Here is a 16,463-nt window from a genome sequence, read left to right as displayed (position 1 = left end):
CCTTCCCAGGATGGAAAAGGCTCCTTCAACCCTCGTGAGCTGAGAGCGAACCAAGTCTTCAAGACACATCTCACAAGCGGCCACCTCCTTGTGACTCTGCCCCTTCAAGGCCCCAGCAGGACATTACTGCAAACCCCTGACGGCACAGGCTCCCCTTTGTACCACAGGGCGTGCACTCAATCAGCACCACGACAGGGCCCTGTCCCCTGGCATCCTTCACACAGATGGTTCACTAAGTATCTGCGGGACTCAGTCACTGAGTACCTCTCTCTCTCTCTTTTCCCAGACACAACCCTACACCACAATGTTCATAGAAAACCCATGTCCAAAGACAAAAGCACACCAAAGCCCTGGCAGGACGTATTCACTGATGTGGTTATTAGACATGACGCCTGCCTCCTGATTTACAACTAAGAAAATGGCCACACCACACTAAGGATGGGACTCACTGATTCTCACACCACCCAGCAGTATGGGTGAGGCCTTCCTTGACATCTCCCACAAAACAGAGGAAGGAAAGCTGGTCTCTCTGAGCCTCCTGGGCCCAGAGCACACACACAAGAACTTGCATGTGCACACACGAATGTGTACGTACACACACACACACCCACACACACACACTGCAGCGCTGCATGTCGGGCCTCTGAGCCATCCCAACAGGTGTGTCAAATCCCCCTCCTATCCTTTCTCAGCTCCTTCAGGGGAAGGACAGGGGTGGGAAGGGGAGGGGCAGGGTCTGCAGCACTGACCTAAGCTGCGGTTCAGGTCTCCTGTGCCCTCCCATAACTGAAAGCGCTCACAGAAGCTCCCCCAGACTCTCCCTCCTATGTCACCACTGTAGCTACCACGGCCAGGCTCACCTGTCAGCGAGGACCGGCCTCCCTGATGGGAAACCAGGGTCGAGCCGCACCTGGCACCTGCTGTACCACAGTGAACATGTCTCTCATTCCTGCTTCAAGTCAACCAACAATTCTCAACTACAAGCACTGCCTAAGTTTATAAATGGTTTCTGCTACAAGTTCTCTGATGAGTTATCTGTTTAGGAAAAGAACATTTCCCCCAGAGAACCTGTATACAAGGTAAGGCCCCTGAGTCAGCCCACAAAGGTTTTTAATCCATTCTGGCTTTGAAATACAGAACCCTGAATGCTGTATCAAAAGAATGAAAGATGCTGCCAGCCAAATTTAACTACCTGGTCCCTAAGAGAATGAATCGAGTCCTCCCTGGAGTACCTGAACATATCTCCCTCCCTAGTGAGTCCATGACACTCTGCCCTCCCCTCAGGGCTCACCTAAGAGACTTTCCTTTGTGAGGTAAGGGGTCTGCTCAGCATCGTAACTACAGGCAATCCGGCAGGGGGCCTGCGAGGGAGCTGCCGTACCCCTCTGAGGACGTTGTCTATGCCACCAACCAGAAAGATCTGACACTGTTCTCCCCGTGTTCTCTGGTCTCCCCAAGTAAAGGTCACCCTGAGGATTCTGACTCACTGGAACACAGTCCTTGATTCCCAAGCTGCCTTCTCTGCCCTCTGCCTTTGCTCCCGCTTCCCTAGCAGGGAAGGCAAAGACAGTCTGTAATGGAGTGAGAGACAGAACTTGCATGTTTACTATGCTGCCCTCCCCCCAGGAAGGTCCTGTCCCCACAGGCTCCACCCCTGGAGCAGTGCCCTAGGGTAAAGGCAAAGGCTGCACAGGGAAGAGGGGGGAGGAGGGGACAGGAGAGGACAAAGCAAGCCTACAGGAAGAGGCAGGAAAGGACAGTTCTCTTCCCTCCCATGCCAGCTCCACACCCACTGAAGCTGGGGCCTGGGATGCAAAGCGGAGTCCTAGCACCACGGAGGGGAGCACGGAAAAGGGAAAAAGATACAAACAAAAAAGGACGAAGTGGAATAAGAGCCACATTAGAAGAACGTACACAAGATGCATGCGTGGGAACTCAGAGGAGAGAACAACGGAGGCTTTGGCGGATCAGGGATGCTTCAGAGAGGGAAGGGGCAAGCCAGACGGGGGTGGGGGGGCTGCCAGGAGCACAAGCACAGGCTAGTGAGACAGCAGGTGGGGGCTGAGGGGGCACTCAGCCCCAAGTAAGTGCAGGGAAGAGGACTGCAGGGCTCAGGGGTGTAGCTGGAAAGGCTGAGGGACAGAGAATCAGGAAGAAGCCTACAGGATGGGCATACCCTGGTTTTTAAACAGGGAGTACTGTACCCTGGTGGCACTCAGCAAGACGTGAGCAGTGAAAAGACAGCACATCGGGTGGGGCAGAGGAGAGCAGCCCTAGAGGCAGGGAAACCAACTGGGAACTGAGCAGAACAGTCCAGGTCAAAACTCCAGGAATGGGGGCAGAGAAGGGGCTCTGGAGAGAAAACCTGCCCTGCCAGCTGGTGGGCTGGAAGGAGATGAAAGTCAGCCTGAGTTTCGAGCCTGCACAACTGGGTGGGAAGCGGTCCCACTCACCAAGAGAGGAAACACAGTGGGGCTGGGGGAGACGCAGGGCAAAGGCCACTAGGACACACCTCCCCACACTCCGGCCAGTCCTTCCAAGCAGTCCCAATTTAGTGCCCAATCTCACCTGCATCCAAAAGTCGTCTGCAGCAAAGTTGTGATTCCCACGCAGAAGAAAATGGTCCCGATGAGCTGGCTGGTGGCCCACTGGTCATACCCCACACACATGGCGTCGGCCAGCAGAAAGGGCACCGCGATTGTGCCGCTGAAGCACGTCAGGTAGTGCTGCGGGCAGCAGGGAGACAGAGGCGGAAGAGTAACCCTTCTTTGTATTGTTCTGTTTTCTAACTCCTGCTGTTTTTAAAAAGAATCCCATATGAAGAATTTGTTCTTGTAGATACACACTCTCACTATATGCCAAATCATATCTCTTGTTCAGCATTTCTCCTTCCATTACATTTTCTTGTCTTATTACTTACTTGTATTGTTACTTATGACTCATACGAATCCAGGCCAGCATGAAGGAAGTACTCAGTACAAGCACTGGCGATGTTTCACTTATGTAATTGTTACTGGGGATGTTTGGTTTTTTTTAAATGATTTTTAGCATCAACTGCTATAACCGTAGGTCCTTCTCCTCTAATCTGTTAACATGAATTGTGTTGCACTGAACCATTCTTGAAACAAACCCAAGTCATTGACGCTGTATTTTTCTTCTGGGATTTGATTTGCCAATATTTTATGTAGAATTTTACATCTGTGGTCTTGAGATAGCCTTTTTCTTTTTTTAATTCTTTCAGGTCTGGGGATTAAAGTTACACTAGCTTCACTGCACAAGGCGTTTTCCATCTTTTTCAGTGGTCTGGCATTGTTTGACAGCCATCAGGGAAGAGCTAAGGACACACAGCAGTCGTGGGGCTCCTCCAGAAAGAGCCCCTCCCACTCTTCCTCTGGGGCCCCTCCCCCACTCCCTGTGCCCCTGGCAGGACAATTCTCAGCCCTCACTGCTCACTCCCTTCCTCCTAGGTCTTCTTGTTCAGTTCCTACTTCTATTCTCCAAACTTCCTACTTTTCTTCCCAGTAGTTCCCCATCGCTGCTCACATGTGCCAAAATGTGTTGCTTTCCGCCCATAAAGCCCAACACTAACAGGCATTTGGTGAGGGGAAGAGAACGTTTCTGGCCAGGACCCCCTCAAGCTGCTCACAAGTTTAGATGCTGTGCACTGTCAAGAAGGGCATGATGCACACGGGCTTCCCAACCCTGGCCTGGGGGAAATTATCTGCCGAGGCCTCTCAGCCCCTTTGGTTGTGTCCTCTATACTAGACACCTTTCTGTCCACGTTACCAAGTGCTTTGATACCTAAGGTGGGGGAAGGGACCTGGAAACTATATCAAAGCATCAGCTGTCAGCAGGTACAGTCCACCTCCAAGTGAACAAACCTGTCTGAGCAATGAGACTGATTTTCTCAGCATGAACAGATCATTCAAACTTGAAAAAGAATGGAAAGCGAGACCTTAAACCAAAGCAAACACAGGCCAGGAGTATTCATCTGGGCAAAGAGCTTTCCCCTTCCTCTTAAAGCCCTGCTTAATCCGAAAGTGGGAAAAGGGAGTGGGGTCGGGGAAGAGCACCAAAGATGTGGGAGCCCTGCATCCTCTCGTGTCAACGCCTGTCCCATCCACCCCTCCCCTGGCTGCCTCCCTGCTCTGCTCCCACGGGCAGCTGCAGCAGACAAAGCAGCCACTACCAAAGTCCGCCCTCCTTTAAAAATAAGGCTGAAGCCTCCCCATTTATGTCCTGGCCAACATGGCAGAGTTGATGGTGACTGTGGGTTGGTTAACAAGGAATGGGAGATGAACGCTAACCCTACTTTTCTCTATGCTTCTGTCTTTCTCCTCCCTCTAGTCTCCCCTTTCCAGAGCCACATGGTCTTTTCCGCTTCCTTCCATGTCACTTCTCTTGCTTATTCCCTGAACACTTTCCTTCTTTCACTCCATGGTTATTCCTCCTGTTCTCTTACTTTCACTGATATGAAACTGATGTTAACAATTGCCATTCGTCATTCTTAAAAGAGTAATTTATAATAAAGTCATCAATAAATAAGAATAAAATTGAATTTTAAAAAATCCAGACAGACAATTCAAGTATCTGCTGGTGGTTACATCCCAAAGGAACCATCTTACCTGCAACCCCAGAAATATGCACAGGTACCAGGGAGGAACATCTTCTATCGTGTAAATCATGTCTGATCTCTGGGGGTCTAGACTGCCAGTGCTATCCAAGGTTTCGGCAAGAGAGCTCTGAGAGTGAGAGGGAAAAAAGGAGTTGCTTAATGAAAGCAAGAACGTACGTTAACTCAGCATAAGCCACTCTTAACTTAAAAACAACTTGATAAAGTGGCTGTCACTCTCCCATAAAATTAAGCCTTGGCTACCTTTGACGCAATGACAAGCACACTCAGTTGGTGGGACAGTCTGTTCTCGGAGTTTGGGGGTTCGGTATCCCTTACCATTAGCTCATGCCCAAGAGCAACCAGCTTGCTCAGAGCTTCTCCCCAGGTCTGGGCACCTCCTGCATTGAGACCACAAAGTAATACCTCGGCATGAGCGGTCTTGGGGGCCCTGAATGAAACGTTACAAAATGCTAACCACTTTCAAACAGAGAGCCCTCATCTGTCCCTCCCACCCCATTCCATATATGCAAGGAAAAAGATGTTTGTACCTACATCCTCTTCTGTTGAAACACTGCAGCTAAGACACAATGGTGAGTGAAGAGAGCAAAAGTACACAGATATGAAGATTCAAATTTTGTTTTGAAAAGCAGGCTAAAAATGCATTATAGTTTAGGGGACAATTTTTTTTTCTTTTCTCCCCCCATCATACTAAATATTTAAAAAAATTAGTGTTAAACACTGCATGCTTTTTAAGTCGGAATCTTTACAAAACCAGGTACTTTGGGTTACAGCCTGGACGCTTCCAGTCAGCTTCAGCTTCAGCATCACTTCTGAACACACCTAGTACCTGAGCCGAAGAGAAAACTCAAGGTAACCTCAGGGGTTCCCCCATGCACCCTCAATATTGCTCTGGTTTCTAAACTCTGCAATTTCCTGGAATCCAAGATGTGCGCTTCTTTTTTTTCTTAAAAAAATGTTTTTATTTATAACACAAAGTGTCCAACAGGAAATAAAATGTAAAGATGTGACACAAAAAAATATAGATGATGACATTCTGATCCTTGACCATGGCTAGTCCAAGTTGTGCCCTCTTGTCCAATGGATTTGGTCCACAGAAAGATGCTCACTCCATACATTTGTCATTCAATTCTTCACACACAGGGGGACGGATTTGGGGGCCAAATACTCTTGAACAAAAGAAGTGACAAAATTCAGCCTCACCTTCTAAAGCCTAAAGGTAAATGTCTGATGTAAGTTGATACTTGATCTAATCCATATGTGAACTGAATCTGACCTTCGAGAGAGAAATCTTTTTCTTTCCATTCAAACAATGGAGAGTGGCAGATTTGTATTACTAAATGGGTTTAAATAGATCATGTGTGTCTTCTAAACTTTGTTAGTAAAGGTGGTGAGTTGTTTGATATGCACTGATGCACAGTAAGTGATTAACTTAGCAGGTCTGGGCTGTCCAAACCCTGCACGCTTCAAAGACAGGTTTGGTCCCTGTCTGCCACTTGGGAGATAACCTCTATGCTCTTGTAATATCTTGCTCCTCAAGAGCGTACTTGTTTACCTGAAGCCTTGGACTTCCCCTCATAGTTTACATTAACAATGCAACTGAGGGTGGGGGCCCTGGGCCACATGGTATGAGTTTGACTCCAGAGGGGCTGGAGACAAAGGGCAGCCATATGGGTGGTTGGCCGCACCTACATGACTGATCCCAATAAAAAAAAACCCTGGACACCAAGTGGGTGAGCTTCCCTGGTTGGCAATACTTCTTGAGTGTCAGTACACACTGCTTTCAGGAAAATGAAGCACTGCCCATACAACTCCACTGGAAGAAGACAACTGAAAGCTTGTGCTGGTGTCTCCTAGACCCTGCCCTACATGCTTTATTCCACTGATTTTAGTCTGTACCCTTTTTCTCTGAAATAATCTGTAATCAGGGATATAACAGCTTTTCTGACTCACGTTGAGTCCTCCTACCAAATCACTAAACCTGATTTGTGACCCCAAATCAGCCTCAGAAATCCCTGAACATAGTTGTTTGTTTTGCTGACATGATTCAACTATGGATAATGAACTCAATATACAAAGGACAATGCGACACTATCATATTATATGGTCTCACAGGTAAGGAGTGTTACTGCTCACAAAGTAAACAAAAAGAAATGTCTGAAAATAGTACAGAAACACTACAAGTTACAGATCAGTACAATCTGGAAAAAAAAATAGAAAAAAAATCAATAAAACCAAGAGCTGTTTTTTTGAAAGAGTAAACAAAATCAACAAACCTCTGGCCAGGCTCACCAAGAAGAAAAGAGACGGGGCACAAATAAACAAAATAAAAAATGAAAGAGGAGAAATTACAACCAACATCACAGAAATGCAAAACACCGTTAAGAGAATACTATAAACCACCATATGGCAACAAACTGGACAACACAGAACAAACAGACAACTTTCTAGAAACATACAGTGCACCAAAACTGCATCAAAAAGAAATAGTTACTTTGAACAGATTGATCTCTAGAAGTGAAAGAGAACCTGTAATAAAAAAAGAACTCCCTGCAAACAAAAAGTCCAGGACCAGATGGCTTCACTGGGGAATTCTACCAAACACACAAAGGAACTCATACCAGTCCTTCTCAAACTCTTTCTAAAGACTGAAGAGGAGGGAACACTCCCAAATTCATTCTATAAAGCCACCATCACCCTGATATCAAAACCAGACAAAGACATACTACAAAGTAAACAGGCCCACACTATTTAGAAATGTCAAGATAACAAAAGATAACCAACACTGAGGAACTGCCTCAGATTAAAGGAGACTAAAGATACACAAAACAATTAAACGCAAGAAGTGATACTAATTTGGATCCTGGAACTAAACTTTATTTACCTATTTATTCTTTAGCTATGAGGAACATTATTGGGACAACTGAGGAACTTCAAATAAATATTTTAAGGTTTATTTTAAAAATCAAAATTAATGAAATCAATCAAGTATCAATAATAATTGTATAAAGGTGACTATCCAGATTTGGGGAATTGTACTGGGGTTATATACAAGAATGTCTTTGTTTCTGGGAAATACACATCGAAGTATTTGGGGATAAAGGAGTATTATGTCTGTAACTTACTTTCACACAGTTCAGAAATAATCTGTATAGAGACAAAATGATTAAGCAAATGTAGTAAAATGTTAACATCTGGGGAATCTGGATGGTGGATACACAGGAACTCTTCATATTATTTTTGGAACTTTTCTGTAAGTCTGAAACTATTTCACAGTAAAAAGTTTAAAACAGCACTTAAGAAACTATATCCTGATGATACTTTTTACTTATATTGGCAAAAATTCTTAAGTTTAATAAATTCTCTGCAAGGTTGTGGACAAGCTAGCCCTCTCATAAATCCAGCTGGAGAATAAACTGGTATAACCACACAGAGGACAATTTGGTAATAATCTATGTAAATCACAAATCCACATATGCCTTCCTCCAGCAATTCCATCTTTAGGAATTTGTTCTAGACTTATGTGTATGGCAAGGGACGTGTGTACAAGGTTATTCACCGTAGCATTGATAACTGCAAAAAGACTCAAATCCCCACTCCCCACCCCCTATTCCCCCTAAAAGGAATGCCCATCAACAGGAGACTAGTTAAATTACAGTGAGTCACTAAGCAGCTTAAAAATCACAATAAAAGGCAAAAGGGATCTCTTTATAAAGTGATGAGAGAAGATCTCAGGATATATTGATAAGCAAAAAAAAAAAACAAAGATGCAGTGTATATATAGTATTTATGGGGGGAAGGAGAATAGAAAAAAGAACACAGATTCAAACTTGCTTGTATGTGCATAAATAGTGTCCGGAAAGAAACCCAATAAACTTATAATAGTGATTACTTCCTTTTAACAGAGAAGTGTGAGGCTAGATGGATAGGAAACATGGTGGAAGGGAAACTTAGCTATGTACCTCTGGATACATTTTCATTTTTTAAACCATGAGATTATGTAGTCAAGATATTAAAAGTAATTTTTAAAAATAAAAAAAAATTCCATATACATTTACTAACCTGGTAAGATATACATTATGAAGGCGGGATGGGGACTAATAGCAGCTCACTCTCTGGTATAACACTCTCGGGGGTGTGTGTGTGTGTGTGTGTGTGTGTGTGTGTGTGTGTGTGTGTAAAAGTGGAAAAGAACGTGGAATACGCACACCACACTGCCAGCGTAGACCAAGAACGGAGGCAGCACATTTTAAGCTGTTCTAATACAATTCTGGACTCTTTAGGTTTGGGCTTATTTAAGCATGTTCAAGAGAACTTCATTTTTCAAGAACAGCTCATATCTGAATAAAAGGTAACTTAAAGAGTATCTGCAGAGATTGTGAGTCAAAAAAGTTAAAAACCTTTTAACTTAAAAAAAAAAATCTCAAAATTATGAAAATAAGTTAATTTTATCCTACGTTTAAAAGACATTGTGATAATTGCAACTTTATAGTTGAAACAATGGACAGCAAAGACCTCAAGCAGTAAGCAAGGCAGGACAGTCAAGTGGAGACTCTTTATAACTAGTTTAATTGCAACTACTTCCACATTTTGGCAACCTCTGTTTCCTAGAAGTCCCATGCTCTTTTATACACTCTGTCATTTACTTCTCACAATGGCCCTGGAAAGTTCTGTTGTTATGTCACCATTTTACAGGTGAGTTGGAGGCTCTACAAAGGTGAGTGACTTGCCCAGGAGCTGAACAGACAGGCTGTCACCAAAGGCCACATCTGCCACCATGCCACACAGCCCCCCGCAAAGAAACAGAGTTTCTTTTTAGTGATTATCAGAAACAACTGATTTTCTGAAATTGTGATTAATAATGATTTGCTGTACCACTGCAACCATTTCATATACTTCTGTAAGCAAATTTTGTGAAGATTTACTTCTTTAAAACAACAAAATACTGATATTTCAATGTGAATATCTAAGCTTTACTTTTAGTTCATTTTTGTTCCAAATACCCTCATTATGAAGTTCAGTTTCCCTCAACACCCTTAATTTAGGAATCCCAATGATACTGAGGTCCATACTTAGATAAAGTACTAGGTATGGATCCTGACACCATCATACAGACTCACGATTGATGGATGATTCAAGGCATTATCCTTCTGGTCCTTTCAGGAAAAAAAAAATCCCTTTGAGCAAATTCCAAGATGAGAATCTTGGATCTAACAACATATTAATCAGCATTTGCCATAACGAGTTCAAGAGTTTTAACAGACACCAGAAAAGCCAAGTTTCTAATAAAATTAGAATTTTATTCTATATACAACTAAGAAGCCCTATGGATATGGAGAACACGTAGGACAGCCTCTCTTGCCCCCAGTTCTCATCTCACCTTGAATGGCTCACTCTTATTTCATAGTCAGGTGTTCAGAGAGCCTTACGCTACCATCTGAAAAGCAAGATCCCAATGGGCAGCATCCTCTAGTGTGAAGTTTTCCTTATAAACTTAAGAGAGCAGAGGACCTAAATATTTCATGCTCTTCATCTTCAAAACAGGGACAGTGACAGCACCTCTCTGACAGGGCTGCTATGAGGACTAAACGTGACAGGCTGCTTAAAGGGTTCAGCCAAGGGTCTGGAACCTTCACACTACTCAATACATGGTAACTCTATCTCACTATCCTTGTCATTTCCTAAGACAAGAAAAAATGATCAGTAGAATAGGAAGATAGTCTATTTCACTAGTATTCAAGGAAATATACACCTATCAAAGCTTAGGTGATGAAAAAAATGTTCACCCAGACAACAAATGTCTAGCATAAGTGTGTTAACATAAATGTACTAAACACTTTTTCTACGAAGAGATCAGTAAAAGGTATAGTTATAGATGTTTAAAAACATACGTAGTATCTTAAGTATTAATGCTCCCTACTATTCATTCCAAAAGACAGCCATCAATACCTGGATAACAAGCATCCAAAATCATAGCAGCCTACAGCCTGGGAATGCTGGTGACTCTCTGATTAAGGACCAAGTACCTGAGGACTGGATACAGTCCAACACATCTATAAAGACAGAAGCACTTGCTACAAGATGTGCCTCCTGGATGTCGAGACCCAAGCTGGACAGGCGGTGGCTCCCACCCAAATGCTGCCCATGGGGTGAGTCTCCACTGCAGACCACAGGCACCAATCTACACGCCACCCATGGCTGCTCCCATCTCTGGTTCTGAGGAGCAGCTCGGAATCCAACACTGCAGGAATTTCAACATCTCGGCATCAATCTAGCCTCCACAAAACTTATAATAGCGTGACCAAATAATAGCAATGTTGGTCAAGATGGCCAAAAATGACATTCCCATCTCCCAAACTAGAAAAGAAAGAAAAATTTAAAAAATAAATAAATAAAAAAGAGAAAAAAAAGAAAAGAAAAGAAAACACACAGACACAAACATATGATTATTCAAGAATTTTGACATAATTTCTTTTGTTCTTTATCATTTTGGTGATTACACTCTAAACTTACTGCACTAATACCCAAGCTGGGCACTTGATTTCTATGTATCAACTTCTTAGCGGTCTGTTACTTGAATATACGGCATACACTGTCTACAGCACAATACAGTGCTTCTAGACTATAATGCCTTATTATGTAAGTTAACCAGTAAATCTTCATAGTGAAAATAAAACCTGTTTAAAAGTCTTGTCAAGCAAAACTCAAATGAAATTGAGAAGTCTTAGTCTGGAAATGCCTTATTATCAAACTTCTCATATGTGTTAGGCACAGTGGCGGATACAAAGAGAACCTCACAACAACTTTAAGTCAGATGCTGATATTTTTATACCCATTTTAGAGATGAGGCAATCAATGCCAGAGAGTTTAATCCCCTCAGGGCCTGAGTCATATTAGCACCTGGACCTCACTCCAGACCTCAGACTCTTAATCACTTCCCTCTGGCATCCTGGCTGAGGTTTTTTAAAAATATCTAGATAAGGAACTTCTCACTTTAACTGCCACTAAAACAATTAAAAATTAGTAACGTCTATTCCCCATCACTCTTTCTATTTCCATTATAAAGAGAACACCCCCACCCCCACCACACACACACTCAAGAGGGATAGACAAAACCCCAGATGGACACCCACTTCCTGTACAGGATCTGGGGACAGCAGCGGTGGCGAGTGGGTGGGCATAAGGGGGTACCTTTTCTGCGATGCCATTTTCTGTGGTGTATATTGCCATGAGCTCAGTGTCTTCATTGTCCTGTTCGCCACTGGACGTGGCACCTCCATTGATCACCACCTGAAGGGAAACACTCCATTTAGAGGCTTTTTTCACCTTATACCACCACTCTGTTGTATGAACACATTTTCCCCAAAAGAAAAAAAAAAGCAATTTTCACCTATCAGACGAGCCAAGTTTTTAGTTTTCTTAAATGGAACTTCTGACAAGTGCGTGCTGCATCAGTGACTACGCGTGTGCTTTGGATGGAGAAACATACCGTGTGTCCTACAGAGTGAGGCTACGTGAACAGGGGGCCAGCTAAAGGGGACCAGAAATGGAACATCCAAAGAAACTACAAGGAGTAGGACCCCCCCGGCACCCTCCAGGACAAGGGAGCCTTGGCTGAGAGCACAAGCTGCAGTTTCTGAGTAGGGGAGGGGCATCCTGAGCTGCCCTGGTTAAGAGCCCTTCCCAGGTAAGGCCTGGTGACAACTGCTAGTCCCTACAGGGAGGGTATGTGCTAGTCAGAGCGATTCATGCACTGCTGCTACCCTAACTTACTAACTTATATTTTTCACTGCGATTAAATAAAATAGTTCACTGGTACGTGCATCTCCTCGGGGCACCAGGGAGGTGGGGGTGGCCAGGGGCTGTCTATGCCAACAAAATCAAGTTTCTGAGCCCTTATGGTGCAAAGACTAGAAGTTATCCTGAGACTCGTAAGAAAAGCCCTCAGCATCCTAACCTCCCTTCGTCCACCCTCGGTGAGATGCAACATAGTCACCTTATTAGGTCTTGGCTGCATGTAGTGAGAACCTTAAAATACTTTTAGTCTTTGGCCAAATGATTCCATTTTTAAGAATCTATCATGAAAAGATAATACTGAAAATAATTATATGTATGAAAAACAGCACAACTACATTTTTTAAAAATAGAGGGAAAAAAAGAAAAAGTATATAAAAAGTTTAAATTCTGGTGTTGTAAAATACACTGAAGAGAAGTAAAAGACGAGTAATAGTCTAAGAGAAAATGCAAGACAACACATAAGTCTGTGATCCAAAAAAATGAAAAACAATATCAAAAAAACACAAAAAGCTGTTCAACCTCACTTAAAATTATAGAAATGACGATACAATTTCATTTTTAACATACATTAGGGGGAAATTTTAAAAGATGAATATTGACAAGGGTGTGGGGAGAAAGCAACTCTATGTTATTAGATTACGCTCTTGGTGGAATGGCCTGTGTGGAGGATGACTTAACACCGCGATTTGAAAAAGGCATTTCCTTGAAGCTAGCAATTACACTCACAGAAACTTTTCCTCCAGAAATATCTATGCAATAGCTATGTTCAAGGCTGATGACTGCAGCATTATTTAAAATGCTGAATACTTGGAAAAAACATAAATGTTCATCAAAAGAGAGACATTGTTAAATTATTGCATATCCATTTCAAGAATATTCAGCCATTTAAAAAAATAAAACTGATGTACTGACAAGGAAAGAAGTCCAAGAAATAGTGTAAAAAAAAAAAAAAACCCACAAAACAGTAAGCCTAGAATTAACCAAATTATGCTTAAAAAATGAAATAAAATTTTAATACCTTCCCTACCTATCCAAATGTTTGGTAAAAGATCCAGAAAAGACACAAACCAGTATGAAGGTTTCCCTGGGGGCAAGGAGTAATGGTGGGCACCTTTCATTTTTCCTCCCAATCCTTCTTTAGCATTTGAAACCCTTATGATCAGTATGTATTCATGTGTTGTTTGTATATTGCTTTTCTAAAACGACACAAATGTGAACTTACTTACAAAAGAGAAACAAGCTCACAGTCATAGACAACAAACTTAAGGGGAAAGGGGGAGGGAGGGATAAATCAGAAATTTGGAATTAGCAGATACAAACTACTATATACAGAATAAACAGTAAGGTCCTACTGTATAGCACAGGGAACTATATTCAACAGCTTCAGTAGCTTGTAATAACCAATAATGAAAAAGAATATGAAAAATACATATGTGTATATTGTTTTTTTAAACATATAATAAAAAAGGCATACACCAAAACAGTAATGGTCGTTGTCTTTAAATCAGTGGGGCCATTTTTATCCTCTTTTTCCCTTTATACACTTGGTGATTTTCTATAATGAGGACAATTTATTTTTACATCAGAGAAAAAATTAAAAAGACTAAAGAGCCAAGAAGCATAGCTTAGACTGACGTGGTCCAGAGAGATTTCAATCCACTTATTTTTGTAGTTGAGGAAATCAGGCCAGAGAAAATTTTAATTTCTTATTCCAGGTCATGTAGATTATATAACCCATGTCTGAGGCTAGTTTTAAAGGATTCTCAATTAACTGTATGTAATTCTTATAGGTAAAATTCTTATTTCAAATAAAGAGTTGCTTTTAAAACTATCTTTAAGTCATCCTGTAGTTTTTTACACAAGCCGACTGGGTTTGTGGCACTTGCTTGCCTGTAAAACTAGCTGCCAGCAGGATACACATTCTCAGCCAAGTTCAAGTCCACAATACGAAACTATCACTATTAGAACCGTGCTCCAAGTCATGTCACGGCAGCACTCAACCCACTGAAAAGCCAAGAGGTACAAACACTCAGGATGAACTGTCTTAAAACAACAACGTTTAATTACTAAGTCGTCAGAAAAACCCAGGTCTGATTTAAAGTCCTACGGTCGCTAAAACATCTGTATTCATCACCGATTGCCGCAGGGAGCAACTGCTTCTTGGGTATAGGGTTTCCTTTTGGGATGATGAAAATATTTTGGAACTAGACAGAGGTGATGGTTGTACAACACTGTGATCGTGTTAAATGTCACTGAATTGTTATTAATTTTGTGAATTTCATCTCAATCATTTTTAAAATCTGTATATCTGGCACCAAAGAGTAGATTTTGGCAGGAGTTGGCAACTCCCACCCCTCCCCTGGCTTATTCCATTCTCTCACACACACACACACACACACACACAATTAAATAACTAGGTACTACAAAATGCAGATGTTCCCCTGCATAGGGAAAGGCTCACACAGTCATTCAACAAACCATGTTTGAGCACTTACTACTGTGCCCAGGCATGAGGGTGTAATCCTGTCACCCTTCAGGAGGTCTACCAAGAGTAGGTGTCAGATTAAGCAACTGTGACTGAACACAGAACACAGCAGGGAGTCATGAAGTGGTGCCCAGGACAGCTGTGCCATGATTCGGTACAGGCTTTGGATGACCACTCTGACTGCAGTGGGTGCAGTGGGAGAAGTAAAGGGGATGATGACAGGAACAGAGGCAAGCAGACCCTTTATGAGGCTACTGTCAGACAAGAAGAAACGGTGGTGTGGGCCAAGGTTTTAACAGGGCTCTGGGAAAGGCATTCTTGTTCAAGAGAGAGTGAGGATGTGGCCTTAATGCTTCTTGGGGACTGCCCCAGCACTGAAGCCACAGCACTGCAGGTGTGTGAGGTGAGCGCAGGGGAGACACCACTAAGGCATGACGGGCAACACCCCAGCCCTGGACTGGATTTTGGGGGCAGAGGGGTAAAGTGTCCTGGCCGCTGTCCAGCTCACTCACCTGGGTGGCGGGTGAATGGAGGTGCTGGTCTCAAAGAGATTTGTGTAAGGAGAGGCAGAGTGACAAATTGGTACGAAAGAAATTTGTAAGCCAGTCAAAATACAGTTGATCCATAGAAACCATCCGATAAAGGAAGCTTACTTTCCTAGGCCAGTGTGGGAAGTTTATTGAACTCTCTCCAATGCCAGCCTCTTTCCCAAAGGGCTGGGTGTGGTGTATGTACCATCACTGACCCACACTGGAAATCCTGTTTGTGCTCCTGCTCCCACACATATCCCACAACCAGCGTGATAGTGAAAGCTAATGTTGCTGGGTACAGATGCATGCTGAGAACTGGCATCAGATATCTTCCCTTCAAGGTGATGTTTGTGAGAGCTTAACTAGGTATGTCCCTTGGACTCTCTATCCTCAAGCTGACTCCAGTACAAATCCCAAGGGCACCCAGCAGGTTAAGGCACACCATCCAAAAAGGGGCCATTGTCATCTACCTCCCAAAGGGGGCCACTGTCGCCCATTCTTCCCAGATGCAAACACTTCATAGATAACAAGCTCAATTCTCTGATATGCAAAGAATATGTAAGAGATGTAAATCAACAAGAAAAAGGTGAACCTTCCAATAGGAAAAAAAGGAAATATAAATGGCTCCTGAACATTTGAAAAGATGCTCAACTTCACTCATTAAACGCAAGTAAAAACTGTAACAGAAACCTTTTCCATCTATTAAACTGGCCAAAGGCCCAGTCTGACCCACGACCCACTGGCAAGCATGCAGGAAAACAGGCACTCACGCTGCAACTGGAGATGAAATGACCTCAACAGAGGTCACTTAGTTGTGACCTCAAATTACCAAGACACACACCCTCTGCCCCAACAATCCCACTCTTGAAAATTTATCTTTCTGTTCCATCTGAGTGAAATATCTTATGCGCAAGGTTACTCAGTGCAGTGCAAATTGTAACAGCAAAATATTAAAAACAACCTAGATGTCTGTCAACAGGAAATAGTTAAATAAATCATGATACATCCATACCATAGA

General features: G+C 42.9%; 1 protein-coding gene across 7 annotated transcripts in view; it reads right to left on the bottom strand.

Annotated features, from left to right (window-relative positions):
- Nucleotides 1-16,463, bottom strand: part of SLC23A2 (solute carrier family 23 member 2) — a 112,047-nt gene that overhangs the window by 39,507 nt on the left and 56,077 nt on the right. For all 7 annotated transcript variants that reach the window (XM_032461873.1, XM_032461874.1, XM_032461877.1 and 4 more), the window contains 3 exons: nucleotides 11,825-11,923; nucleotides 4,626-4,742; nucleotides 2,569-2,726 (listed from right to left, as the gene is read on the bottom strand). In XM_032461873.1, the coding sequence (XP_032317764.1) occupies nucleotides 2,569-2,726; nucleotides 4,626-4,742; nucleotides 11,825-11,923 (374 nt within the window). The remainder of the gene's footprint in view (nucleotides 1-2,568; nucleotides 2,727-4,625; nucleotides 4,743-11,824; nucleotides 11,924-16,463) is intronic.

Source organism: Camelus ferus, chromosome 19 (genome assembly GCF_009834535.1).
Source record: "Camelus ferus isolate YT-003-E chromosome 19, BCGSAC_Cfer_1.0, whole genome shotgun sequence".
NCBI lineage: Eukaryota > Metazoa > Chordata > Mammalia > Artiodactyla > Camelidae > Camelus > Camelus ferus.
This window is presented reverse-complemented; position numbering and strand designations above follow the sequence as displayed.